Raw genomic sequence first — 25,143 nt, forward strand, 5'->3', positions numbered from 1 at the left:
TAAACAGTTGGGAAGAACCAACAAAGATGCTCAAATCTTAAAAATACCCAGGTCTGCAGTGACAGGGATCTCTGTGAGTGCTAATCCAGGCTACAAGTGTTACGGCTCCAGATATACACATATATGCACACAGAGGCCTAAATTTATAACTCTGTGTGTGTATATATTTATATATACGCATATATGCATGTGTATGTATATTTGTGTATATGTGCATATATATATGCATATCTGTTTATGGGTGTATATAAATATATATGTATGCATGCATATTCTGCACTGGTTTAGGGAGAAAGTGAGGACAGTCTCAAAGAATGTGGCATGATTCCACGCATCCACCAAATTCAGACAATGGCATCCCAGCCTTTCAGAGTCGTTTTTTCAACTCACACCCCACTCACAATCAAGCACCTGCCCAAAAGGGTTGATTTTTAACTTACAGTATTTTTATTGCGTCCAAAAGAACCCCAGAAATTCTCCCATTCTAAGGCAGTTTTGGGGCTCGCCCCTCCCTCCCCACACCCCCAGGTTCTAGGAAAACAGTCTTTTTCCTCTGCCCCACCAGGAGAAAGCAGCAGGGGACGCCCCTGCACCCCAACCTACACAAATTCCCCACGGAAAGGGCGGGAGGTGCTCCCCTGTGCCTGCCAGCGGCCCCGCAGTGTGCACAGGGGCTTGCCCTCCAGGCTCTCCAGCTCAGGGAAGCCCAGCTGGTTCAGAATCTCGTAGACCCCAGCCACTGCCGCCACCTGAAAGCAGAGGGAGAAGAGAGATTTAACTCCCCTGGCATCCTTGGGATGCTTTTGCTACCTCCTGGGGGAAGATGCATGGGGCAGGGCCCCAGCACCTTCCCACATCCAGGTACCCCCCTACCCTCCCACCCCAGCTTTCCTTCATGGAACCATTTATACATTTTATAAGCGTCTTCCTTGCTGCTGGGGTCAGCCATCACAGGGTTTGTTGGCTTTGGCACCCTTCTGGTGAAAAGCTACAATGGCGCCTTGTTTTTGCTAAAAACGCAGGGATTATGCAGCGGGGAAGGGTGCTTTTGGGGTCAAAGGCTCCTTGTGTATCTGTAACTTGGGTGTATATCCCCCCCCCTCCAGCAAATAAGGGGGACAGGGGGCTGTTGTGGTTTAAGCCCAGCCAGTAACTCAATACCACCCAGCCATTCCCTCATAACCCCCCTTCCCTCCTCGGGGTGGGATGGGGGGGAGAATCAAAAGAATGTAAATCCCACTGGTTAAATTAAGAACAGTCCAGTAACTGAAGTATAATAGAAAACTGCTACTACTACTAATAATAATGGAAATAACAAGGGGAGAGAATATAAAATTGAAAGGGGAAAGGAAAAAAAAAAACAAAACAATAAACACAAGTGATGCACAATACAATTGCTCACCACCTGCTGACTGATACACAGCCCAAAACAAGCAGCAATTTCCTACGCAGGTCCCTTGACCTTACTTTGGGTTAGGGCAAAACCAGCCCTCAGAAGGATTTGGATTATTTTCTTCTCTTTCTCAAAGACTTCTTCCGCTGTATCACCCCACATGATAATGTCATCAATGTATTACAGGTGTTCTGGAGCCTGCCCCTGTTCCAGTGCAGTCTGGATCAGTCCGTGGCAGATGGTAGGGCTGTGTTTCCACCCCTGGGGCAGTGGGTTCCAAGTGAACTGGACACCCCTCCAAGTAAAAGCAAACTGTGGCCTGCACTCTGCTGCCAAAGGAATTGAGAAAAATGCATTGGCAATATCAATCGTGGCATACCACTTGGCTGCCTTTGACTCTAGTTCATACTGATGTTGTAGCATGTCTGGTACAGCAGCACTCAATGGTGGTGTGACTTCATTCAGGCCACGATGGTCTACTGTTAGTCTCCACCCTCCGTTAGACTTTTGCGCTGACCATATGGGGCTATTAAAGGGTGAGCGGGTCCTGCTGATCACTCCTTGGCTCTCCAGTCTACGGATCAGCTGATGGATGGGGATCAGGGAGTCCCGGTCGGTGCGATATTGCCGCTGGTTAACTGTTGAGGTTGCTATTGTATTGTGCATCATGTGTGTTTATTGTTTTTTTTCCTTTCCCCTTTTAGTTTTATATTCTCTCCCTTTGTTATTTTCCCTATTAGCAGTAGTAGTTTTATATTATACTTTAGTTATTGGACTGTTCTTATCTCAACCCACGGGGTTTACATTCTTTTGATTCTCCTCTCCATCCCGCCCAGAGAGGGGAAGGAGGAAGGTGAGCAAACGGCTGCATGGTGCTGAGTTATCGGCTGGGCTTAAACCATGACAGGGGCAGATGTAAACCATGCATTAAAGATGCTGCATTAAAGATGCATTTAAACCCATGCATCCAGCCAACAGCAAGCATCACACATCTCCACTAAAAAATGGTCCAGCCCCAGCCACCACCTCCTGTCAGGCTATACAAACACCAGCATAACCGAGATGCCAGGGAGGGCACTGGCCATCCCCCCTCCTTGCTGTGGCCCCTTCAAGCAAGATGGGGCGGGGGGGACGGTGAGCAGAGCTGGCAGCCACTGCTTTCATCTCCCGCCCAGTGGATCAAACATGCCAATACGAATTAGTGGTGCTGGCAGAGGCAAGCAAAGGGATGAGGTTTTTCCCACAAAGGCAGGCACTGCCTGCTTAGCACCATGCAAACCCGGGCACAGAAAAACTAATCTCTGCACCATAATAGAAACAAATAATAAAAATAATAAGTAATAAAATTTAAATAATGAAAAAATAATAAAATACAGTGATAAACATCAAATAAAATATAAAATAACATAATTCAAATTACTGTGTTCTCCATCTTTCCCTTCTCCCCTTTAAATCTCTTGTGCAGAATAACCCTCCAGAGAGCAGCACACATACTCCCTATGCCCCCCATCATTTGTGCCACCTCCGAAGTTCCTTTTCCAGGTCTGGAGCATCTTTCTGCTGCAAATTCACACCCCCTCCATGACAGAGTACAAAGCAATAATCCCCGAATAAACCAGAGCCTACATCCCTCGGAGCAGGAAATAAGGATAATTTAGGGTCTTTCACCAACCCCCCCTTCCATTTTCTCATCTGATTCCCAGTTCCCTCAGATGCTCAGTGCCCTCCATCCCCTATGCCACCTGCCCCAGTTGGGCAAGGCAAAGCAGGGCTGCTTTTAGTTATTCTTTCATTTCACTCCCCGAACTGTTTGTCCAGGATATTGTACTTTTAATGTACTGTAAAGAAACCAGACGTAGGGTTGGGTACAAGAAGAGCCAGCCAAGCTAATCAAGCCAGGCAGAGGCGGCTGGGGCAGGGTTGGTTGGTGGTCTCCCAGCCCCAGATGCTGCAATCACAACTGACAGATCACAATAAACCCTGGGAAGCTCAAAAGAGGAAAAAAGGGGCAAATTTGAGATGGGAGAGCACCCCATCCATGTGGTAGGATACCATCTATCTGCAGTGGCCTGCTTGGTTTTCCATAAGAGCCACCAACCTGGTGGTACAGGAGTTAATCAAGAACAAAGGGACACACAGGAAACCCCCAGCAGCCATATGGAAATCATATACAAAATAAGAACAGGGCTCTACTTCCCAAATGAGCAAGGACTTGGTGGCAGCTTAGGTGGGGAAAGGCTCACCTCACGCATCCAGAGGCTGAAGGGCCGCTGCCAGGAGTCCTTCTTGTCAAGATGCAGGTAGGCATTGAAGAGGATCAGGTAGATGTAGCGCTCCAGGTACTGCAGGCTCCTCAGCTGCAGCATCCGCGTCTCCTTCTCATCCTTGCCCGACTTCCCCTGGAAGGAGCAAGAAACTGGCTGAAATGCCCGTGGCACCCGCTTTGGAAACGCACCTGAGAGGCAGCTCCTGCACCCAGTCCTCATCCATGGTCTTGCCCTCCAATCCCACGAAGGACCTCCTATGCTAGGGAAAAGCCATATATACTGTTACACACTGGTCCTCCAATACTATTATCCCCGAGGGAGCTCAGCCCAGGGTGCAGCCCCCACCTCACCTTCAGCTGCCGAGAGAGGACCACTCTGGGGACAAAAGTAAGCGTATCCTTCCAGCCCGCTCCCACTGTGGCCTGGCAGTCCAGGCTCTCATTATCTTGTGGTTTCCAGCACATAAAAACTTCCCCTTTACCATGCAGACCTCAAAAATAGATGAAGGATTGCTGAATGTGTGGGGTGTGTGCCCAGGAACCAGGAACAGATGTCCAGGTGCAAACCATACCCAAAACCATGAGCTCTTGGACTGCAAAGCATTTCCCCGGGGAAAACTCCAGTCAGATTCAGCCTCCACCACTGAAGAAAGGAGGCCACAGCAGCCACCCAGAGCCCCGCTCTGAGGCTGGTGACCATTGCACCTCCTATTACTACTGTATATACATATAATTATGCTATTACTATAGCTATTATTTTAAGAACAGATAATCCCTGCAATGATGCCTCTTCTGGGAATTAATAAATAATAAATGAGGAATAAACAGTCAGCCAGCATACATAAGAGCCCTGATCCCACAGTGAACCCTGCAGACCATCCCCAAAGAGTAGCAAGTCCTTGCTCCAGTGTCAGCACCAACCCGCTCTCAGCAACAAGCCCACTCTACTTTCTCTAGGTCCTTCCCCAGCCACTTGTTACCAGGGCACACAAACATTTCCACCATGGACTTTTTAAACCACAGTTTGTTCAACCAACTTGTACCCCTGTTTGTGGCAGCAACAAGCAAGTGGTTCTGACCTTGAAAAAGGTGTCTCCTCTGTATTCGAACAGCAGATTCTATTACTATTATACTATTACTTATCATGGTTTTATATTATTCTGTTTAGATTTTATTCTATTATCCTATTATTTATCATTTTATTATTTTCTATTATTTAATTTTATTCTATTACCTTATTATTCATAATTGTATTATCCTGTCATCTTATAGTCTCCTATCTTTTTCCTCCCACCTAGGGGTGAGAAGGGGTAGGAACAAACCAAAGCAAGTACCAGAGCACCATATCTTTCCCTCCTGCTTGCCCTAACCCTGAAAAGCATCTCTGGGCAGGCTCCCACAGCTACAAAGCAGCATTACCCCCACGCATACAGCAACCATGCCATGACAATGCTGGTTCACCCAAACTGCATGCTTCTCTAAACACTAACCACAGCTTAATTAGAAGTCCATTAGGGCAATGTCTAGAATATACAATTCCTGCAATTCTCTTCAAGCTGCTCATCACTGGGGAAAAAAATACAATAAAAAAAAGAGAAAGCATTTGTGCATGCCTCCCCTGGCCCAGCCAAATCCAATGGGGTGGATGGAGCAGCTGAGAGAAAACACAAAATGCAATGACAAAAGTCTCCTCCTAGGACAGAGGGTGCAGGAGGAGCGGATGACTCCCTCTTTATCTCACTTTCCCACTAAGCTGCCAGGGTGAGTTGGATGCAGCCAGCCCGGAAACAGGATACAGCCCAGGAACACCCATATGCTGGTCCTGACCATCAAGAGCCAGGAAGAGGGGCAAGGAGGTCGCGGGAATTGTCTCCTGACAAAAACCCACACTAGGAGCAGGCCAGCAAGACTGCTCTGCTGAGCTTTTCCTCCTGGGACCCCCAGGGCTGAGTAGGGGCAGGAGGCAGCAGCAAGGCAGGGATCATTCTGGGTCACTGGAGAACATAATTGAATCCATAAGCAGGAAGCCGCTAGTTTAGCATGGGAGTTTTTAGCTCTGCAGCAACAAAGGATGCAATAAAGTAGGTGAGGCTTCCCACTGACTACACGGCCACCTCCCCATAATACATAAAGAAGGGGAAATAAAATTACTTATCCCAAATAATTTCACAGTAGCTATTGCTTTAAATAGTCAGGTCCCCAGTGGTTTGTCCCATGGGGCTCAGGTTTTCTCTCCCAGCCCCCCAGAAAAGCAGAGGACCCCATTAAACCAGAAGGCAGAAGCCCAGGGAGCTGTGGATGTTACTGGGTGATTAAATGCTTTTGTTTTCCTTCCCCTGGTCAATCATTCACAGTTGTTAAATGAAAACACAGGTCAATGGCAGCTGTGGCAAAAGCTACAGCAAGGCAACAGTGGAAGGGACATGGAGCAAACCATCCTGGGCAGGGACAATGCTGAGCCCTGAGCTCAGCCTTTCTTAAGGTCCCATGAAAGAATGGCACAGCTTAAAAAAGGAAAAAAAAAAAAATATCCTCTCTCCCCTTCATCAGCTCCACAGAAGCTCCCACATAAAAGCGGGCTGCAGCCCACAGGCTCAGCAGGCCACAGGATGCTTCCTGAACGGGCAAGGATGGGTCCCCTCCCGATCTCGTAGGAGCCTCCGGGGCTGGAAGCGGAGCGGGAAGGACCAGCCCTGCCCTCTGCCGGCTGCGGGATGCGGGACAGCGCCGGGAGGGAGGGATGCTGGGTGGCATACGGGAGGGTGTGGGATGTGGGACAGCGGGATGCTGACTGGGATGCAGGACAGTGCTAAATGGCCAGGCTGCTGAGTGGGATGTGGATGGCACCGGCCAGGCGGTATGCAGGGTGGGATGCAGGAAGGCACCAGACAGGGAGGACAGAGAGGACATCCTGCATCCTGTGCCATCCTGCAGGTGGGATGCAGGATGGCACAGGATGCAAAGACAGCACTGGGTGACTATGACCAAAAGTCACTGGGTGGCTCATCTCTGGTGACATGCTAGAAAACTTCAACCCCAGCTTCAGCAGGGCTGGTCCCAGAGCCTGGCAGCACCCTCTGGAACTGGGTGCAGCAGACCAGGGCAGCCCTGTGCCCACAGGGAGAAGGGCATGCTCACCTGCCGGTAAGTGCAGATGATGATTTCTCGGAGGTGGTAGTGCATGGGTGTCATGGTCTCACTGACTGTGTCCAGAGCCATATCCACCTCTTTCTTCATCCGGTGACCATCGGGCAGGAGCTGGACCACCTTCATCACCACCTGGAACACGGGAAGAAGAAGCAGGGGCTTTACCAGGTGCCTCCTCCCTGTGACCCTACTGCTACATCCCTACCTGCAAGAGGATATGGCCACTCCGAACAAGCAGCCATGGCTAAGGTAGCAAGGAACAGGCTTGGAGGGGGACCCTTAAAACAGAGTCAGGCCTAAGGACTCACCTCAAACTCCCCTTTGGTGTACTTGGCATCAGGCACACTCACGATTTCCTCCTCGCCCATCTCAGGGATGCCCTGGGACAGTCAGAGCGACAGGCCATTAGGGGCTGCACACCCTGCACCATTCATGCTGCCCAACAGCTTAGCAGAAATGCAGATCCTGAACCCAACTCACCAGGACCTCAGGCATCCCCCACCTCCCATCTGCCTGGGAAGAGAAAACCAAAATTTAACCCCACCACCCACTCTGCAAGGAGGGAGCCAAATCTCTCCTGCCTTTAACCCTTCTTCCGGGAGTGGGAACTCTCAGTCAGGGTAAAGGCTCACCAGGAAGGTACCCTCACTACTCCTGAAGCGAACTGGAGGCTAGGCACAGCAAGATGCCAACATATGGGCAGTCACTCCCTTGCAGCCCTGGCATCACCCCTGCCCTCCCCACTCTCCTTTTAACCCTCCCACTGTACAATGACTGTACTGAGCTTCCCCAGCAGTCCCCGCTCCAGCCTGAGCCCAGGGAGAGCTGGAGACCCAGTACGCACATTGAAGTGCCAGAGGGTGAGCACACCAACAACCATGGCCGTGGTGGTCCTGCCTCGGCCACTGGAGCAGTTGAACACAAAGGCTGCCCGTGAGTCCTCAGCCAGAGCGCTCTTCATCACCTCCAGCAGCCGGTCAAAGTCCTGCCGGGGGTGAAGCCAGGGTTTTTTTATCAGTGCAGCCCACCACATGTTGGCACAGGCTGCCCCCCCTGCCCTCCCCACCAGGGCATCCCACTTATCCTACAGCCACCAGACTAAATCCTTAACTTCTTGCTGCTGGATCCAACCCAGCAACCTCCACTCTATCTCTGACAGGCTGAAGGCACTTCCCAGGGACCCTTCCCTGCCTCAGCAAGCACCCCGTACCAAGCCTGGGCACACCACCATAGTCCCTGGCCCAGAGGGCACCGAGCACCCAAGTGACATTCACCCCGCAGCAGCAGGAATGGCTTGGGAAGCAGGCAGCACCATTCCATCCCCAGGGTACCTGCTCCTTGGGAGCACAGAAGTCAGGGATGGGGATGCGGCGGTAGGTCAGCCCCTGGCAGGAATTCTTCTGCTGGCTAAATATCTCCTGCATGGTCAAGCAGCTCTTGAACATCTTCATCTGCTTCTCTGCCTCCAGGTACACTTCCAGCCACTTCTGGCACTTCAGCAGGTCACCCTTCAGCGTAGCCTCTAGTTTCTGCAGAGGATGGAGAAACCCTCACTGTGAGACCCACTCCTGTTATTTCTATTGGGGAGGGGGGGGAGGCAATTTAATTACTTTAATTATTTTTTCAGATGCAGGCTGAAATCCCTCTTAAACACCCACCAAACTCAAAACTCCCAACCAGGTCCTGGACGTCACTCCTGACCAGCACCTCTGTCCCCACCATGCTTGATGGGAGCCTCAGGAGCCTCAACTTCCATCACCCCAGGGCAGCTCCTCCGCATGGTCACACTACTGCTGGCAGCCAAGCTACTCGCTGCTTATCTCCTCTGGACACCAAGCTGGGAACATCTGCTCTTCCCTTTCCCCGGGTGCCTTTTACCCTCACTTTTAAGCCACACAATAAATTCTCTGGGGGAGGATCTCCGCTTTGCTCTGTTTTTGCAAACTCTTACACAGTGACATCAAAGTCAGGACTCTTTTTGCAGTATGATGAAGAGCAGGTCAGCCACCCGGTTTTCCATCAGCGGGGCTGTCCCCAGCCTCCAGCAGACATGGAGGGCACAAGCTAAGCATGGCATCCAATATGACCACTGCTCCTCATTGCTAGAACTAAAAAATCCCAAAACCAGAAGAAGCAGCTCCAGGGGCTGAGAGACTATCAAAGCCTATGGACATGGCCCATGAGGGCTCTATGGGAGGGGAACATCTGCCCTTCCTGGATTGGCAGGAACCCCCATGCACAAAGCATCTCCCCAGTGGGCAAGAGCTCACCTCCAGCTGCTGGGGCGATGCGGTGGGCACAGGGATCAGCTCCTCCAGCTGCCCGGGCTCCCGCAGTGTATAGATCTGCTCGTTCCCCTCCAGGACCACTTCTTCCCGGAGGTTGATCCAGATGATGTGGGCATGCTTTCTCTTGGCATCTGTCAGATATCTCAGGACGCTCCCCAGGGTCTAGGTGAAGGCCCAGGCAAGGATGATGGGAGGGCAGGTAGCCCCTTACAAGGTTAGAGATAGGATTAGCATGCCTCTCACCTTGGAGCTGGGCTGCGCAGTTCCATAGATAGGCATCTTGGGCACCCGTCGGAAGTTGGCCACACTCATCTCCTTGGCAGTGCTCAGCACATCCGGGCAGAAGCGCTCATCTGCCACCTGCAGCAGAGCAAAGCCTGGGCAAGGGGTGCACCCCCTAGCACTGTATCTGCCCCTTTCCCACTCATGGGTTTGCAGAAATGTTCCCAGCACAACACAGCCTCTCACCCATAGTCCTGCTCAGAAGCCCCCAAACCCTTCCAGCACCAGCAAGCCAGGGCTCAAAGCCACACAGCTCCATTTCAAAGGTGGGAGATGCTCTTCTTGAAGCAAGACGATGCCAAAGCTGCAGCAAGCCACCAACAGCTCTGGCTTCCTTCACCCAGGCACAGCCAAGGACCACTAAAACATGAAGCTGCAGCTAGGCTAGCAGCTTAGGCTTGCATCTTGGGGTGCTCCAGCATCATGGTACCCCTGGTCTGAGGGGCCAGACACATCTGTGTGCGCAGGGGGTCTCCAGCCATATGTCCATCCTTGCCAAGGATGCCAGCAGGACATAGACTGAGGCCCCAACAGAAACCTGGAGACCCCACGACTCAGCACTTGCCCCGTACAACAGGGAAGTCCCTTTGCTTCTCCCACCCCACCAAACACCTTTGAGGAAAGTGCCATTCAGGGAACAATGAGGAGCAGCCATGCCCACCCCTACATCCACAGGAGGTACTCACCAGTACTCGTGTCCCCTTGATGATGAGATCCCCAGTGATGGTAAGCTCCGATGAGTTCATCTCCGCCTGCAGCCGGTAGAGCTCGGGGTGCCGGCACATCCACCTGCTGAAGCTGAGGGCAAAGCCCAGGGGGTACTGCCGGCGGGGGGCCGGGGGGAAGGGATGTGCTGTCAGCACGGGCTTGCACCCCCTGCCCAGATGCAACCCACAATCCCACCAAAAAAACCCACATTTGCTTAAGCAGCTCAGAGGTGGAGAGTCCTTCCCTCCCACTGCACGTGGAAGCCAAAACAAAGCAAAGGAGGAATTTTGGGGTTGGTGGAGTTTTGTCTTTACCTGCTCATGAATGTAGTAGTTGAAAGCAATCAAGTAGAAATAGCGTTCGAGGCTCTGCAAAGTCTTCTGGAGAAAATACTCTTTGGTGCTGTTCCCCTGAAAGCAAAGGCAGGTGGGATTTGTGGTGCCCAACGCCAAACAGTCCTGAGCCCCAAGCAGACCAGAAGGCTGGGGGAAAAATCCCTACACACACTTATTTGCAGCTGACTTAGAAGAGAGACAAGCAAGCAGAAAACAGGACTGAGGCATGTTTTTTATGGAGCAGGTTTTCTGGAGGGAAGAGGGGAAAGACAGGCAGAAATGCCACTTAAGCTGCTCAGAAGGTTTTTTGCATATTCATGCTAACTTCACCAAGCTGTTTGTTTGGAAAGAAACTACTTCCAAATGAGAAGGGGCTGGGAGGGGGAACATACAAAACCCAATCTGGAATGCAGTGTGGGTTTTGGTTTTGAGGTTGGTTTTTTTTTATGAAGTATTTCAAGTTTTCCATATTAAATGATGCTTAAAGACATAAATTTGCATTTCAGCTCAAACAAAATCTTCCCTTTAGGCCAAGGACAAACCGGGAGCGGTTCCAAACAGACCCAAGGGGCGTTGCTGTCCCAGGGAGATACGCTGTCCAGCTGCTAACCAGAGACTCAGACCCAAGGGGAGGGGGGTGGTTAACACAAGGTCCTGCCTGCATCCCAGCCACCTCCAAAGCCTTCAGCGGAGATGCTTGGGCAGCAACATCCTTTGGAAAAGGCATCCCCTTACTAGCAATGCCAGGGGTAGGGATGGGGGAAGCTGGCTGGAGACATCACCTCCCAGCCCCATGCACCGGGTAGTATAAGGAATGGTTAAGAACCTTTCAGGGACCCCATCTCTGCCTTCAGAGCCCAGCAGAACCCACCAGGACTCACTCCAGGGTCAGCATCTCATGGAGGATGCAGATCCCTAAATGATGGGTGACACTAGACAATCAAGAGCAAGATGAGCTTATTAAATAGAAACATAAGCCACACACCCTGTAACAGCCTCCATTTCCAAAAGCCTCCTTTTTCCTTCATGCCCAGAAGCATCCCAGTGCCTATGTAGCTGGCTTCAAGCAAGCACTCTTCTTCATCTTCACCATCACCTTCCCAAACCAGGCGTGTGCCTCAGCACAACTATCTCCTCCCAGGGAGAATTTTTCACAATTCAGAAACCACATCCACACTGCCTCAGGGCAGGGGTTTGTACATCTGAGCATCCTATCCAATAAACTAACCCACAATGCTGGCACCAGCAAAGGTGCACCCAGCACAGGACCCACAAGCATCCTTGGAAAGCCTGTCAGGAGCATCCTTAGAGAGCCTGTCAGGACCCTGCTTCCCCCAGGGTACAATGGAAAATCCTTTAAGATGGGGCTGTATACATATGGAGATTGGCCTGGCAAGCGGCGTTGTCCACCTCCGACACTACACGGCTGACACATGAGTATTTACTTGTTCTCAGCAAGAGAAATCCGGCCTGCTGTCATTTATCAAGAGGTAGAGCAGAGGTCTTTGCTCTGGAAACTCCAAAGCCTGCAAGGATGGAGCCATGCCGGGTTTGCGGACAGCACCAGTGGTGGAGCAGTGCTTGTCCCCAGGAGCTTAGGTTCCTGTAGTCTCACCCAAGTTAAATCTCTTAATATTCCCACTTAAATAGGCTTTTGATGAAAAGGGGGATGATCAGCTCATGTGTCAGCCATGGAGAGCTGAGTACCATGGGAATCCAGCTGCAGCTCAGTAGCCCAGGCCAGGATACACCTACAACACCATCACTTTAGGCCTTAAATCTCTGCTTTTGTCCTCAGCGCAGGGCAGAAAACCACAGTCCAGCATGACATCATTCCTCAGTGCCCAGAAAAGCCTTTCCTCTCCCCAAAATCAAGTGGGACTCTGCCAGCTCAGCTGGCAAAGCCCCTCGGTATCACCTACAGCCCCTCCAGCCCTACCAAGCCCAGGCTGTTTTTTTCAATGGTCAAGCATCAGCCCCTCTCCCCTCCTCATCCTCTTTCCTCCAGCACATTTTCCTGGCCCCCTGCCATTGTTTAAACTTGCTCTCACTCCATGTAGATTTCAAATAAACTCTCCTTGCAGGTAATTTATGGCAATCCCCCAGTCGTTTATTTCCCCAGCATCCAGGATGACATGGAGCAGCCTTTCCCAGCAGCAAAAACTCAGGGAAAGGCTTCGAGGCAGCAGGAAAATCTTGTGCCCAAGCTTCCCCAGCTATACACGAAACTGCCTGCTATCACATGAGCAGCACCAAACATACCCAAATTCACCCTAAAAGGGTGCAGGGGTGTGGACAAGTGTGGGGTTTGCCACTAAACGCCAATAAAGTGGCAGGAAATGCTTTCTTTTCCCATTGCTTAATCCTTTTTCATGGTGTTTTTGTGCTCCAGCCTCTTTGCTTTGGATGCACGGCACCTGTTTTCAGATTGCCCTTTAGAACCAGTCCCAGCACTTCCAAGCCACATTCAGCAATAAATGGGAAAATTAATCTCCAAAGAGGCTAAGATAGGGGCAGCACTTCCATTTAGAACATCCTCCCTCCCTCCATCTGCTGCCTGGTGAGGACCCCCTGGGTCAGACAGGGGAGACTACGACTTCCCAGCATGGAAAATGACCCTGCTGGCTTTCCAAAACAAAGGGAAAGAAATCTGCAGATAGAAAAGCATGACCTTGAGTGATTACATTTGCAGGAAAACCTCTCAGCAACAATCCCTCCCAGCTCCTGAGGACTTCTACCAGCCAGGCTGGTATCAGTTTTTCACTTTCAGACCCGGTGAAACCAGAGCATGGGATATTATTTGCCCCCAAGGTCATCTACCACAAGCAGCAGCAAAGCCCAAAACAGCCAGCTTTCCTTCAAATCCCAGCCTGCTCCGTGTTAGGGCTCTAAAACAACGGGAGGGGGAGAGGGGTAAGGGGGAAAAGAAAAAGAAGGAAAAAAAAAAGAGAAGCTCCACAACCTTCCAGGTTTGACATCGCTGGGAAGCTTCCAGCTCACAGGAAACTTTGGATTTCCAGAATTTACATTCTTCTCATCCCCACGCAAAAGCAGCTCAATAAATTACCCTGTGCAGGCAACTTGCCTCCGGGCAATCCTCTAATTAGCATACCTGGATCTGATAGTCCTCCCCAATCCCTTCCAGCTTCTTCTTGTATTCATAGATGGCTTCCTTCATGTCATGCATCTCCGAGCAGCAGGTGATGGCACCATCCACCTTGTGATGAGCAAGCAGAAAGCTGCTCAGCAAACCCCAGACTGGGGGGGAGACCAAGTTCCCCCCCTCTCATCCACTGTGAAAGGGATTTTGCTGGCACCCCCTTACCTCCTCTACTATCTGCTGGCCTTTGGGGACCATCTCAATGAAGGCCTGGATGATCCGAAGCCTGTCCCTGGGGGATGCTTTAGGCGGGTGGGGGAGACTGGGGTGGAGAAGAAAGAGATCAAACCAGCCCCAGAGGAACAGGCATTCCCCCAACCCCTGCCCCAGCAGCTGCGCCACTTACTCAGGCTTCTGGGCAGCTCCTCGGTGGTGGTGGAGGATGAGCATGCCCATGGCCATGGCCAGGTTGGTCCTGCCCACGCCAGTCTGGCAGCTGAAGAGCAGCGCTGGTGGGGGTCTGCCAGGGTCCCGCAGCAGCAGACTGGGGCTCTCCTAAGGGAGGGGACAGAGGGATGGAGACCACAGAGACATCCAGGAGAGACAGGTCTGCCACCACAATGGCCAGTGTGGAGATGACAGCTCTGCCCAGGCACAGAGAGGTGAGCGGCATCTCCCCTTTGCTCAGGGAATGGTGTGTATGGCCCAGGACAGCACAATGGGCAGTCAATCCACCGCATCCTCCTGCCCCATGCCCTCTCCAGCCATGGCAGACATTGGCCTGTCCATCCCACCAGAGATGTTCCCATCACCAGGCCCCAAGCCACTGAGATTTCATCTCCCAGGATAAAAAAAAAAAAGATAAGAGAAGCCCTGCCATTGAAAGCCTTTGCCCCAAACCCAGATCACTTATCCCAAACCCATGAAGGGAAGAGCCACCTGCACAGGGATGATAGGAGGTGGCAAGGGATGGTCATCTCCAGCCAGAGGTAGGGATAAGCAGCTGGACAACATAGGTTTCTCCAGCAGTGTCTACAGCAATGGGAATGGAATGCAACCGCAGGCACAAGCATCCCCTAACACAGAGTGTAAAACCAAAACCAGAAGATGCTGCTCCCATACTCCCCGATTAGTGCACTTGCTCAGGCAGAAGAGAAAATCCCAACCCAAGGTGGCCCCACGGATTAAGCTCACCCTGAGGAACTGGATGAAAGCATCAAACTGCTCCTCCAAAGGGGCTCCCTCAGCAGGCAGAGGCAGGCGGTGGTACCTGAGAGTACAGGGACAGCCCTTGTTAGGAGGAGAGGGACATGGCTGGGCTTTGTCCCCACCACCATGAAGGACACATGGCTTAAAAGGTTATTACAAGCTCAGCTTGCAAAAGCAAAGCCACCAACCACACATGAGGAGGAGGAAGAAGGGAAGCACCTGTAGGAGGGCAGGAGGAAGATGGGTCTGCGGTAAACCTCCTCTGTCACCTGGATGTCCTCCTCACACTGCACCCGCACAGTGTGGGGCTCATCCCTCAAGCGCTCAATGTCATTGTAGACATAGTAGATGCTCTCGCTCAGCTGCGCAAAGTCATGGATCTGGAGGAGATGTGGAGCCCCATTAAGATCCATGGGGTGCCCACCACCTCTGACAACCCACCCACCTCCCATGGGGTGACGACCCCCTCCCATCCCACCTCACCTCCTTGCGGATGGCCAGCTCCAGGCTCTCTGCCCGCAGCCCCTGCTGCAGGCGCTGGAGGTTCTCATGCAAGTTCTCCTTGCCCCGAGGGGTGTAGGACACGAAGTCCCCCTCCAAACGCAGGAAGACCACAGGCTCCTCACGGACGCAGAAGAAGACGCACTCCTGTGAAGATGGGGAGAGGCTGCCCAAAAGCTCTCTTACCTTTTTCCACCCCAGTTTCCACCCTCCCACCAACCTTGTGGCCTTCTCTCTGCAGCTTCTGCAGCATGAGCTTGAAGCCGTTGAGGCTGGGTTGTCCCATGCCAAACACAGCATAACCTCCTTTGGCTTGTCGGAAATTGGGAGCGCCACAGCTGCCAGTAGTGTTCAAGACGTCTAATTTGCCGTATATGTCCCTGACCATGAAATATTTCCCCTGCAAAAGAAGACGGGCAGAGAGAAGATGGGGAATAAGTGGATTTGAGCAAGCAATTTGAACACAGCTGGGAATAAAAGTGGCTTCTTCATGGTTAGCTTCAAAATCAGCAGCAAAAAAAAACTGAGGTCACCAAACCCCAGGCTGAAATGAGTTTGGCAGGGGGTGGTGATGCTCACCTGCACAAGGTAGTGTTCCAGCGTGGTGTCAGAAATGCGTCCCACTGTGTAGTTGGCCTTCAGCAGGTCATCGTGGATCTGAAACTCCTCCCTGCAGTTGTACCTGAAGGAGCCACATGTGGTGGATAGAGTTAAAAAATAATGGCATAGGTAAAGAGTAAAAAAGCAGTATATAGGGAAGAGGGTGCAGAAAAACAGAGGTCTGGAGTTGCAAGAGGCTGCCAAGGACTTACGTGATGACCACAGGTGCCACTTTGTTGGTGATGATGGACTTGGCCTTGCTGTTATGGAACCCCAAGGTCTGGAAGGAGTGGATGCTGAGGGAGCGCTGGTCCTCCATGCTGCCGTCGCCTGGCACTCTGCTCTCCAGGGGGGATGCCGAGACTGCCTGCTGTGCTGCGCTGGCGGTTGTACCCATAATCTGCGGGCAGCTGCACTGGGACAGGGAGGCAGCAGGGAAAACAAGGAGGGAGAGGAGCTTTTTTTTCAGCTGATCCTCGTTTAGAAAGGGAAAATCCTGGGCGGGCACAGGGCAACCCCCTGCTGACAGCCGGCAAGGAGAGGCCCCTTTGGGAAGAAAAGCTAAGCAGCCCTTTCCCTCCCACTCCTGCAAATGGCTTTCTTCCTCCCTGCCTGCCTGCCATGTGGCTCCCTCCATCAGGGAGGGTCCAGACCCGGAGCAGCTGAAAGTGGGGCTGAGGAAGGTGGGAGGAAGGTGAAACACTAGATCCGGCCCCTAAAATCTGCTGAGTCAGCAGATGGCACTGCAGAGGGACACAGCAGCACAGCCCCTAGCCTTACCTTCTACTTCCCCAGCACCTGTAAACCGCTCCAGGGTTCCTCCCTGCATAGAAAACGCTTGAACAGTGGTAAATACTGCTAAATATTTAGTAATTTAGGAGCTGGCTAGCACGCCTGGAGCAGCAAGCGATGGAGGCTTCAGGAGGTTGCTCCCCAAGCCACGCTGTGCACGCATATGCGTGCTCACATGCATGCTGATGCACACACAGGCAGAGGAAGAGCTGGGGAGCAGGGTATGAAGTGTTCACACATGATTTTGCAGCCTCAGAAATTGTGGGCAGCAGCAAGGAGGAAAGGTGTCCCCTGCATAGAAGTAAATAATCCTGCAGTGCTGAGAAACCCCCTTGATTGCACCGGAGGTATCAAGAGCCTGGAGGCAGTGGGATGACGGATTTCCTCCACCAATTAATGAAGAAATCTGAAAGCTGCATTTGAAGCAGCTGGTTATTCCCATACTGGAGGAGCATCTGCTCTCCCAGGGCAGGTAGAGTACCCTGAAAGCAGTTCCCCCTCCCCAGGGAGCTTATCCCTAAACAAGGATGAAAGCAAAAAGGCCAGAACAGGGTGGGGGACTGGCTGCAGCCAGGAGCATCCTGCCACACTTGACCGGTCCAGGACAATGAGCCGACTGTCTCCATCAGCCAGGGCTGGATTCCAGTAACCAAATAAAGTGAGAGATGGCAAAGGGGTAGCCTGGAGAAAAAAAAATGACAAAACAACTCTGCCCACCCTTACTGAGGTGGTCCCCAATAAAATCGCCTTTGTACTGATGCTGCATGTGAAATAACCTTGGCAGCATCCAAAGGGGGATGGTACCCACTCGGTGGCAATGCACAATGCTGGAAAACCCAGAGTAACTTTAACCCAACTCTACAAACGCTTTTGCAGCTGCTTCTGCTGCCTTGCAAGCAGCACAGGATCAATCCCTTACTGCAATCCCAGGGAATGTGATGCCCCCAGCAGCTGCAAATGCCTGAAGTGGGAAAAGCCTCCGGAAAATGTGCTATTTCAAGACAGCCATGTGCTGGCACAGATTTTCCCCTCCTCCCCATCTTCTTTCCCCGCTCCACAGAAAACTTGTTGCTCTACCATGAATTTTCTGCACCATTAGGCAGCCTGGTTTCTTTAATACACACGAGAAAGGGGGGGCAAAAAAAAGCAGCTGCTTCAGGCCAGTGCCATTTCTCCACATCCCCTTATGCATTTCTTTCACATGAACATTGTCAGGGTAAAAATAATGCAAAAAAAAATAAAACATAGGGAGATTTCAAGTGTTTCAGAGCAGGCACTCGTGGCTTTGGAGACCCCAGCCAGCAAGCAGGAGGAGGGCATTCAGCCAGGATGCTTTTTTCTTTATTTTGCTCAGAATTGGTGCATCTTTTCAAAAGCAGCCGTCGCAGCCCACAAGCCGTACCGATCCTTCTGGGTCTGCTCCAGCATCCCCATGCCAGGGGATGAAGACTCACCCCTGCAACTTGCAGGCAGGCACAGGCAGCTTCTGTATTTCATCCATCCTTCTCCCCTCCACTGCAGTCACCCGCTTTCACCATAAATGCCCCAGGGATATTTTTTTTTTTTGCCTGACAAACCACACCGGCAAATAACAGACATAAAAGACGTCGGGCAGATTTGGAAATGGTCTTTCAAACCACAAAATGAATGGAGAGAGGAAATCACATTTCAGCTTCTTTCCCCCTCTCAGCTGGGCAAGCAAAAGCAAGCATCTGTTAGAAAAGTACTGAAACTACCCAAAATGGGTGCTCTGGGCAACCATGGGAACTGCTCTAAAAAGCCACAGGAAGAGGGAAGTGCTGGTGTTATCCATACAGGAGCAGCTATTTACTGGTACTGCTGCTTCCAGAGGGAGTAAAGGGGCTTACACACTCTTAGTGCCCAGCCTGCAAGCTGGGACACAAAACAGGATAGGTGGGGAAAAAGAACTCTATCCCAGAAATCCAGATACAATGATCCTGCCTGAAAACTCTCCTAAATATCACCAGTAGCTGTGATGAGAAGAGATGCAATGGAGCCACCATCACAGGCCAGCCAAGGGGGCAGGAGTCCAGCCTGGGAGGGACCAGCCCAACAAAGGGCTTTGGATTAGCCCAAGTATCAGGTGTTTTTCCCCTAGAGTTGAACCCAGTTAGCAAATCCTGAACAAGTGCTTAGGCAGGCAACTTACCCTTAAAAAATAATTAGTTTTATTATTTTATCTGTAATTTAAAGAACCCCAATGAATCCAGCATCTCAGCCTGGAATACTAAGATCTGAATTATTCCTCAAAATCAGACACCTTGGTGAGGCTTTGCTGTTTTCATGCCACTGCAAGAAATGAGGGCGCTCAGAAGCAATTTGCAAGGATTTTATGATGGTGTTAGCCATCAGCCAGGTCAAGCCAGTTTTGAGCATTTCTTTACAAAGCAAAATGCTGCATTTAGGGTGTTCCTTTCTAGGAGAGAGAGGATGCAGAGACAAAATGTCCTGTACAGCAGCCTTTCCTCCTGTCTGTAATCTTATCCCCACGGTGAGAGGTGCAGAGACAAACTCCAGAAATCCTCACCACGCCAGCTCATCCCCACCAGCACTCACAGCTCCTAATCTCAGAGACATTGTGGCTGTGGCTCATTAACAAAGAGCCCATTTTCTCCCCAGCCACAAAAAAAGATGGACACCCTGTAAGAGGGTGTCTCACCAGAACAAACCAGCACTGTTCTTCTCCAGGTGTTCTGCCTACATTCAAAGCTCCAGCAGCCACCAGTTAATTATTCCTGCTACCTAACAAGAAAGCAGAGCCTCCAGGTGGGCAATGTATAGATGCTTCCCTTCCCCTGCAGACCAGTCCCACTGAACATGGAGTGGATGGGGCATGCTGGAGGAGCTGCAGACAGCACCAGGATGCTGCTTGAGCATCCTAAGGGATGACAGGAAGGCCCCGTGGCCTCTCCCACGCATCTGCCATGTAAGTCTCAATGATGTACAGTGCTCAGCCCCCCACCTCCCCAAGTCGCTCCTCTGCCCACCACCCAGCACAGAAGTTATTCCCACATCCAGGGACCTGGCGAGGACTCAAAGCCAGAACAAACAATGGACTAAATATAGTGGGGGGCGGCAGGGCTACAGCTGCAGGATGCATCTGCCCTGGCCTCCACTATGAGGAGGAAGCGTACACTTGCCTGGCCGCCTCATTGTCAGCAGGAAATAAATCAAATAAATCTCCTTCTGTGCATCCTCAGGTTATTTTACAGGTTTGGTTTGTTGTTTTTTTTTTTTTTTACATAAAGCGCAAAGCCCTATAGGAAGCAGCAGCAATTGCAGCATCCTCCTGACGCATCCATCCCTCCCCTTGGTGTGGGGCAGCCCAAGTGGCTTTTTAGCACTGGACCGGCAAGGATGCATCCACAAGGGACCAATCAAGGGGCACCTGGCACTGCTGACCCAAGCAGGGAAGCAGGAAACACTGCAGTGGGTGGAAGGAAGCCACAGCGCTGCCGGAGAAGCATCGCTGAACCCTGAAGGAAGCACTGGAGCGGAGCCCCAAGCCCCGGCGTGCTCTTTAACCCTTTTTTTCAGAAAACTGTGAAAATAAAAGAACACACAAACAGACATTTGCCAGGGGAACCTGCATGTGTTGGGAGATAACCCAGAGCAGAGGCTGCATGGGAACCAGGCTCCTGTTGTTCCAGATGATGCTGGAAGGAAGCAGCTTGGCTTATTTAAAAAACACAATAAAACAAAAAAGAAAGGTGAGAAATAACATATTAAGCCATGGTTTAGCTGAAACATGATGTTTGCTTGCTGAGCATCAAGGGTGAAATAAGGCAAGGAAGCAACACGACCCAAAACACTTTAAACCTACGCATAAGCACTTTGCAGTGGGAAAGGAAAAGGCTCTGAAAAGCCAAGTTTGCAACAGCTCTGATTTTACAAGTCTTGATTGTTTTACTATTATTTTTAAATACGCAAAAGCAACCGCCCTCCATTATCACGGCTCCTCAGAGAGCCAGCATCGACAGCCAAAAATATAACCAAATAATCAGCATTTCCTAGAAAGTACAGAGGTATTTCTCAATCGGTCCGAGATCAGTGCTGCTAATCCCCTGCATGCCCTATGCTCTACCACTGGCATCTGCCAAGGCGGAGGGGAAAGTATCAGTGGGATATCTTCCCCCAAATCCAAGCAGGAGCACCAGAATAACAAGGACCCAGCATTTCACACCTCCCTCCTTGACGTACTCCTGCCTTTTGGCAGAAAATCGAGCACCACATCCCCGTCCTCCACGTGACCAACCCGCCTTTACTTACTTCATTTAAAAGTCTTTACCCTGAAGTCAGGGAAAGCTGTTTGAGACAGGGAGGAGGGGATAAAAAAAAGGCAACCAGGCATGTCACCCCAGAAATGTGGGTGTGATTCTGCACCCCACCATGGAGGTAGCCACCGATGGGGAGGATGCTGGGACCCACTGGGAGATACTGGGAACGGTACCCAGGCTCCAACCCTTGCTCCCAAACCTCGTTTACAGTGAATCATTAATCAGCAGTGTCAAACCCTCCTGGCTAAGCAAAACCCCAGGCAACACATGGGAGGAATTAAGATATAAACATGTCTCAGCTGCAGGACATGGCTTTTTTGGCCGAGCCACCACAGCTTCACTCAAAACTCACCTGTAACACCTAACAGGGCCCAGGTGCAGGATGCCCTTTGGATAAGCAGCTACCACATGCACCCTCTCCCCTGCAATAAGCATCTTTATTGTGTTTTTTAAAGGGGATCCTCAGCAGGTCCCCTCACACATTACACTACTCCCCAGGGTGCTGCTTTGCATGCCAAGACACAAGAGAGAATTCACTGCACAGCACACAGGAGATGCACAGGCTCCCTGCTATGGAAGTAAGGGGATTTGTCAATAGAAAGAGGAACAAAGCCCTAATTTGCAAGTGCCAGAGCTGCCAGTTGTGTAGTCAGCTCACTGCGGTGGTTTCAAGGTCCGCAAGCATGCTTACTGAAGTTTCCTTTCAATAGTGCAGAGAAAAAAAGCCATCAAGGATAGAGATAAAGGCCAGGGGCATCTCCAAAGAGACAACCACCCTGCAGCCAAGCTTCCCTCCAACACAAAGTACTCCCCAACTCACCAGGAAGCACCACAGCCCCACGCCCAAACCCGTTCAGCCAAGTCTTTCAGCCAGTGCTATTTCCACTTCTTCCCACTGGAAGTCTCAGTGCGTGACCCTGTACAGGCTGGTGGCCGGGGGGTTCCCCATAAGGGTGGGGAGGCTGGGGTGGCACCCACGGCACAGCACCCTGCTCCCAACCCTGGGAGGCTTAGCGCCACGACAAGCCTGACCAGGGCTCTTCGGAAGGCAAGGGCTATGATTTTGTGCTATTCCTAGCTAACCACCAGCTCCCCTCCCGACGGGAGGGCTGGCGGAGCAATGGGACGGCTCCATTTACACGGGGCCGCTTTTCAAAGCCGGGCTGCGGCAGACCACACCTTTCGCAAGACAAGCAGCACCTTATACGCGCCAGCACCCGCCGTCGCACACGCCTTTGCACGCTCAGTGGTTTTGCATGCGGTAGCGCACGGAGCTCATGCTCCTGGGCTCTCCCCCACCCCACTCTCCCAAATAAAGAGAAACCAAGCGAATCCCAGGGGGGTGTTTGCTCACAACAGAGACCTGCCAGTTATTTTTAGGCCCCGTGTCATTTGTGCAGACATAATCACTTCCTGCCTTCCAGGAAGGAAATGTCCCACCACTGCTGCCTGCATGCCTCCCCCTGCCTGCCTGCTCCCTCCTCAGGCAATGCCTGCCCACTCCCAGCCCAGCCACCTCAAAACTTGCTGCCTTCTCCCCCCACTCCCAATCCAGAGGGGATAGCAATCAAGACACAGGTTGGGATGTATCAAGTGCTGCAGTGCAGAGGCTGCAGGAAGATGGTGTTCGCCCCCCCGTGCTTAGAGAAGTGATGCACTGTGGAAAGCATAGAGGAAGAGGTCCGGAAAAGTCCGGCAGCCATAGGAAACACAGCCTGGATGTAGTTTCTGGAAGCTTTCAGCCCCGATAGCTACAGATCCTGGGCAGGAGCTTAGTGAGAGTAGGCAGCCTTTCCTTCTAGGATATCCTCCGCATCCTGGCTCTGCCTGGGAGACACGGCACTGAGGGTGACCCCAATCCTACATGGGGCAGAAGCCCATCAGGCTCTGTGACGCACCATGCATGAACATACCAGAGGGAAACTGACTGCTGAGTGATTCCAGCTTTCCTGCTTCTCCTATGCTCCCCAAATAGGATGCTCCAGAGCAGGGAAGGAACTGTGGTTACATCTGCTCCTCTTCCTACTCTATCCTCATCCTCCAGCGGAGAGCCATCCCACAAATCCCCATTTCAAAGCTGGCTTCTCAGATGGCCTTTGGGGGTGTAAGGGAGGCAAACCAACGGATGCAAACACCAAAACTCACTTTGGAGCACTCCAGCCGCAGCAGGCACGGCTAGCACCATCAGACAGCCACACTGGGCTTCCCGCCTGGGTCAGCCTCCTGCAGGGCTGGCTTCCAGACAGCAAGAGGGAGAGAAAAGCCCCTTTTAAATAGGAAACAGGACTGCAAAGGCACAAGAGCTGGGAGGACACCACAGGGCGGATGCTGGGCCTCAAAACTACTTATCCATCTATTTTCTAGAGGTTTCAAGCACAGCATTGGCTGCAGATAAAACCTCCTCGACTGCGTTGGGGTACCTCATGCCCACACCGTGGAGTTTGTTTTCCTGGGCAAACTAAAGCTTCCTCCCATCATCCCTCGCCTTGGCTCCGGGGTGAAGGGACCCCTGCCCAACAGCACCCCGGGCCCCGCAGGAGGAAGGCTGCTCCTAGCAGCGGCACCCACCCCCTCTCCCGATGGGGGCTGGCAGCAACCTTCCCCCCCTCCCCGGGTAGCGCATGAGGGCACGCCGAGGTCCCGACCGGCTCCAAGCCGGTACCCCACGCTCCCTCCATCCTCTTCCCCATGCACCCGGCTGCGAAATTACCCCACCCGCCCCAAGAAGGGGATGAGCGGGGGAGCCTATCCCGGGGGGGGGGAGGGAGGGATGCCCGGCCCTGGCTCGTGGGGGATACGGTACCTGGCGGCAGCTCCTGGCTCAGCTCCCGCGCCGGGCTGGCCGCGCCATCGGGCGCCCCATGAGGGCGGCGGGACCGGGGTGGCGGGAGCGGAGCCCCGCGGCCGCCCCGACCGCCGGAGCCTCGGCGGGGGAAGGAGGCGGAACTGGAGGAGGGGCAGCGCTGCCGCTTGGCCCCAGCCGCGCCCGCCGGCTGCCCAGCACCGCCCCCCGCCCAGGGACACCCCCACACACACAGGCCCGCCCCACGCGGTGCCCCAGCACGTTGTTACCCCTCAGGGACCCCCTGGCATGCAGCATCCATCACCCCGGAGACCTCCGGCACGCAGCATCTCCCAACCCACAGCGCCCATCCCCTCGGGGACACCCTGGCACGCAGCACCCATATTCTCAGGGGCCCCGTGGCACGTTACATTCCCCAGCCACAGCACCCATCCTTGAGGGGATCTTCCGCTACACAGCACCCCTTAGCCACAGCATCGGTCTCCTCAGGGACCCACAGCACACTGCATCCTCCAGACAACAGCCATCCATCCCCTGAGGGACCCTCTCGCACGGAGCACCCATCCCCCTCAGGGTCCTCCGGGCATGGAGCATCCTCCAGCCACCACACCCATGCCCTCAGGGACCCCCAGCACATAGCATCCCCCAGCCACATTAATCCTTCACATCCCCTCCTGTGTCAATCCCCTCGGATGGACCGGGGACTGGCAAATGCCACCACCTCAGACAGGTTCAGGACACCACAAGTTTTGGGAGCATCAAGGCACTGTCTGCATCTCTCAAAGCCAAAATGCTCTTTTCCTTCCCAGAAATGGAAGAGCAGAGATTTGATGTGCGCGATGGGGACCAGGGCAAGGGATACTGCTGGATCCAGGCTGGGACTGGCATGAAGTGGCCTGCAGTGAGCCCTTATCTCCTTGCTTTATCATGCCAAGGTGGATTGCACCCCAGAACTCACACAGGGAAAGTATAGGTCCAGCACTCACTTGTGCAAGCACCCAGCACAACTTTTAAAGCAGCCTGAGAGCTGAAGCTTACAGAGGAACCTGCGCTTTCTGCTAATTTTAAGCCCCCTTGCAGCCTGCTGGAGATAGAACCCCCCCTGCCCAGCCCCAGAATATCTCCTCTCTCCCATGCTGCTGAACAGTCAGGTTCCAGGGCTCTTAACCACAGATAGGGTGGGAAGCGGCTGCCCAAAGTGAAGCTAGGTATGTAGCATTGCTTTCACAGACCCAAACACATCAGCTGGGCTTAAAAGTAAGCCACCTGCCAAGCCTCCATGCTTGGCCTTCCCACCTTGTGGGAGGCTTTCAGGGCATGGTAGAGAGGGTGTTAGACCTGGAGGCATCCTCTGAAACACCAGGGTAGCTCCAGCTCCCCAAGTCTCAGAACAGTCCCACCTTGCTTGGGCCACTCAAATG

General features: G+C 52.4%; 1 protein-coding gene across 3 annotated transcripts; it reads right to left on the bottom strand.

Moving 5' to 3' along the window:
• Positions 1 to 424: 424 nt before the first annotated feature.
• On the bottom strand, positions 425 to 23,882 carry PALD1 (phosphatase domain containing paladin 1). Of its 3 annotated transcripts, none has more exons than XM_057403330.1 (20): positions 23,723 to 23,882; positions 16,042 to 16,239; positions 15,809 to 15,911; positions 15,450 to 15,629; positions 15,212 to 15,376; positions 14,948 to 15,108; positions 14,714 to 14,789; positions 13,926 to 14,074; positions 13,745 to 13,841; positions 13,532 to 13,636; positions 10,399 to 10,494; positions 10,063 to 10,197; positions 9,338 to 9,454; positions 9,077 to 9,256; positions 8,138 to 8,335; positions 7,651 to 7,791; positions 7,115 to 7,186; positions 6,798 to 6,938; positions 3,637 to 3,792; positions 425 to 749 (listed from the first exon to the last, which is right to left on the bottom strand). In XM_057403330.1, exons 2-20 carry the CDS (start codon positions 16,224 to 16,226, stop codon positions 600 to 602), a joined length of 2,607 nt encoding a protein of 868 aa, XP_057259313.1. In that variant the 5' UTR covers positions 16,227 to 16,239; positions 23,723 to 23,882; the 3' UTR covers positions 425 to 599. The 3 variants fall into 3 exon arrangements, with proteins under 3 accessions (XP_057259313.1, XP_057259314.1, XP_057259315.1); XM_057403331.1 differs by having other exon boundaries at positions 16,042 to 16,244; positions 23,723 to 23,878; XM_057403332.1 differs by having other exon boundaries at positions 16,042 to 16,167; positions 23,723 to 23,858.
• Positions 23,883 to 25,143: the final 1,261 nt, after the last annotated feature.

This window comes from Pezoporus wallicus, unplaced genomic scaffold, assembly GCF_028554395.1.
Source record: "Pezoporus wallicus isolate ANWC-B61680 ecotype Strahan unplaced genomic scaffold, APGP_CSIRO_Pwel_v1 contig_4264, whole genome shotgun sequence".
Lineage (NCBI taxonomy): Eukaryota > Metazoa > Chordata > Aves > Psittaciformes > Psittacidae > Pezoporus > Pezoporus wallicus.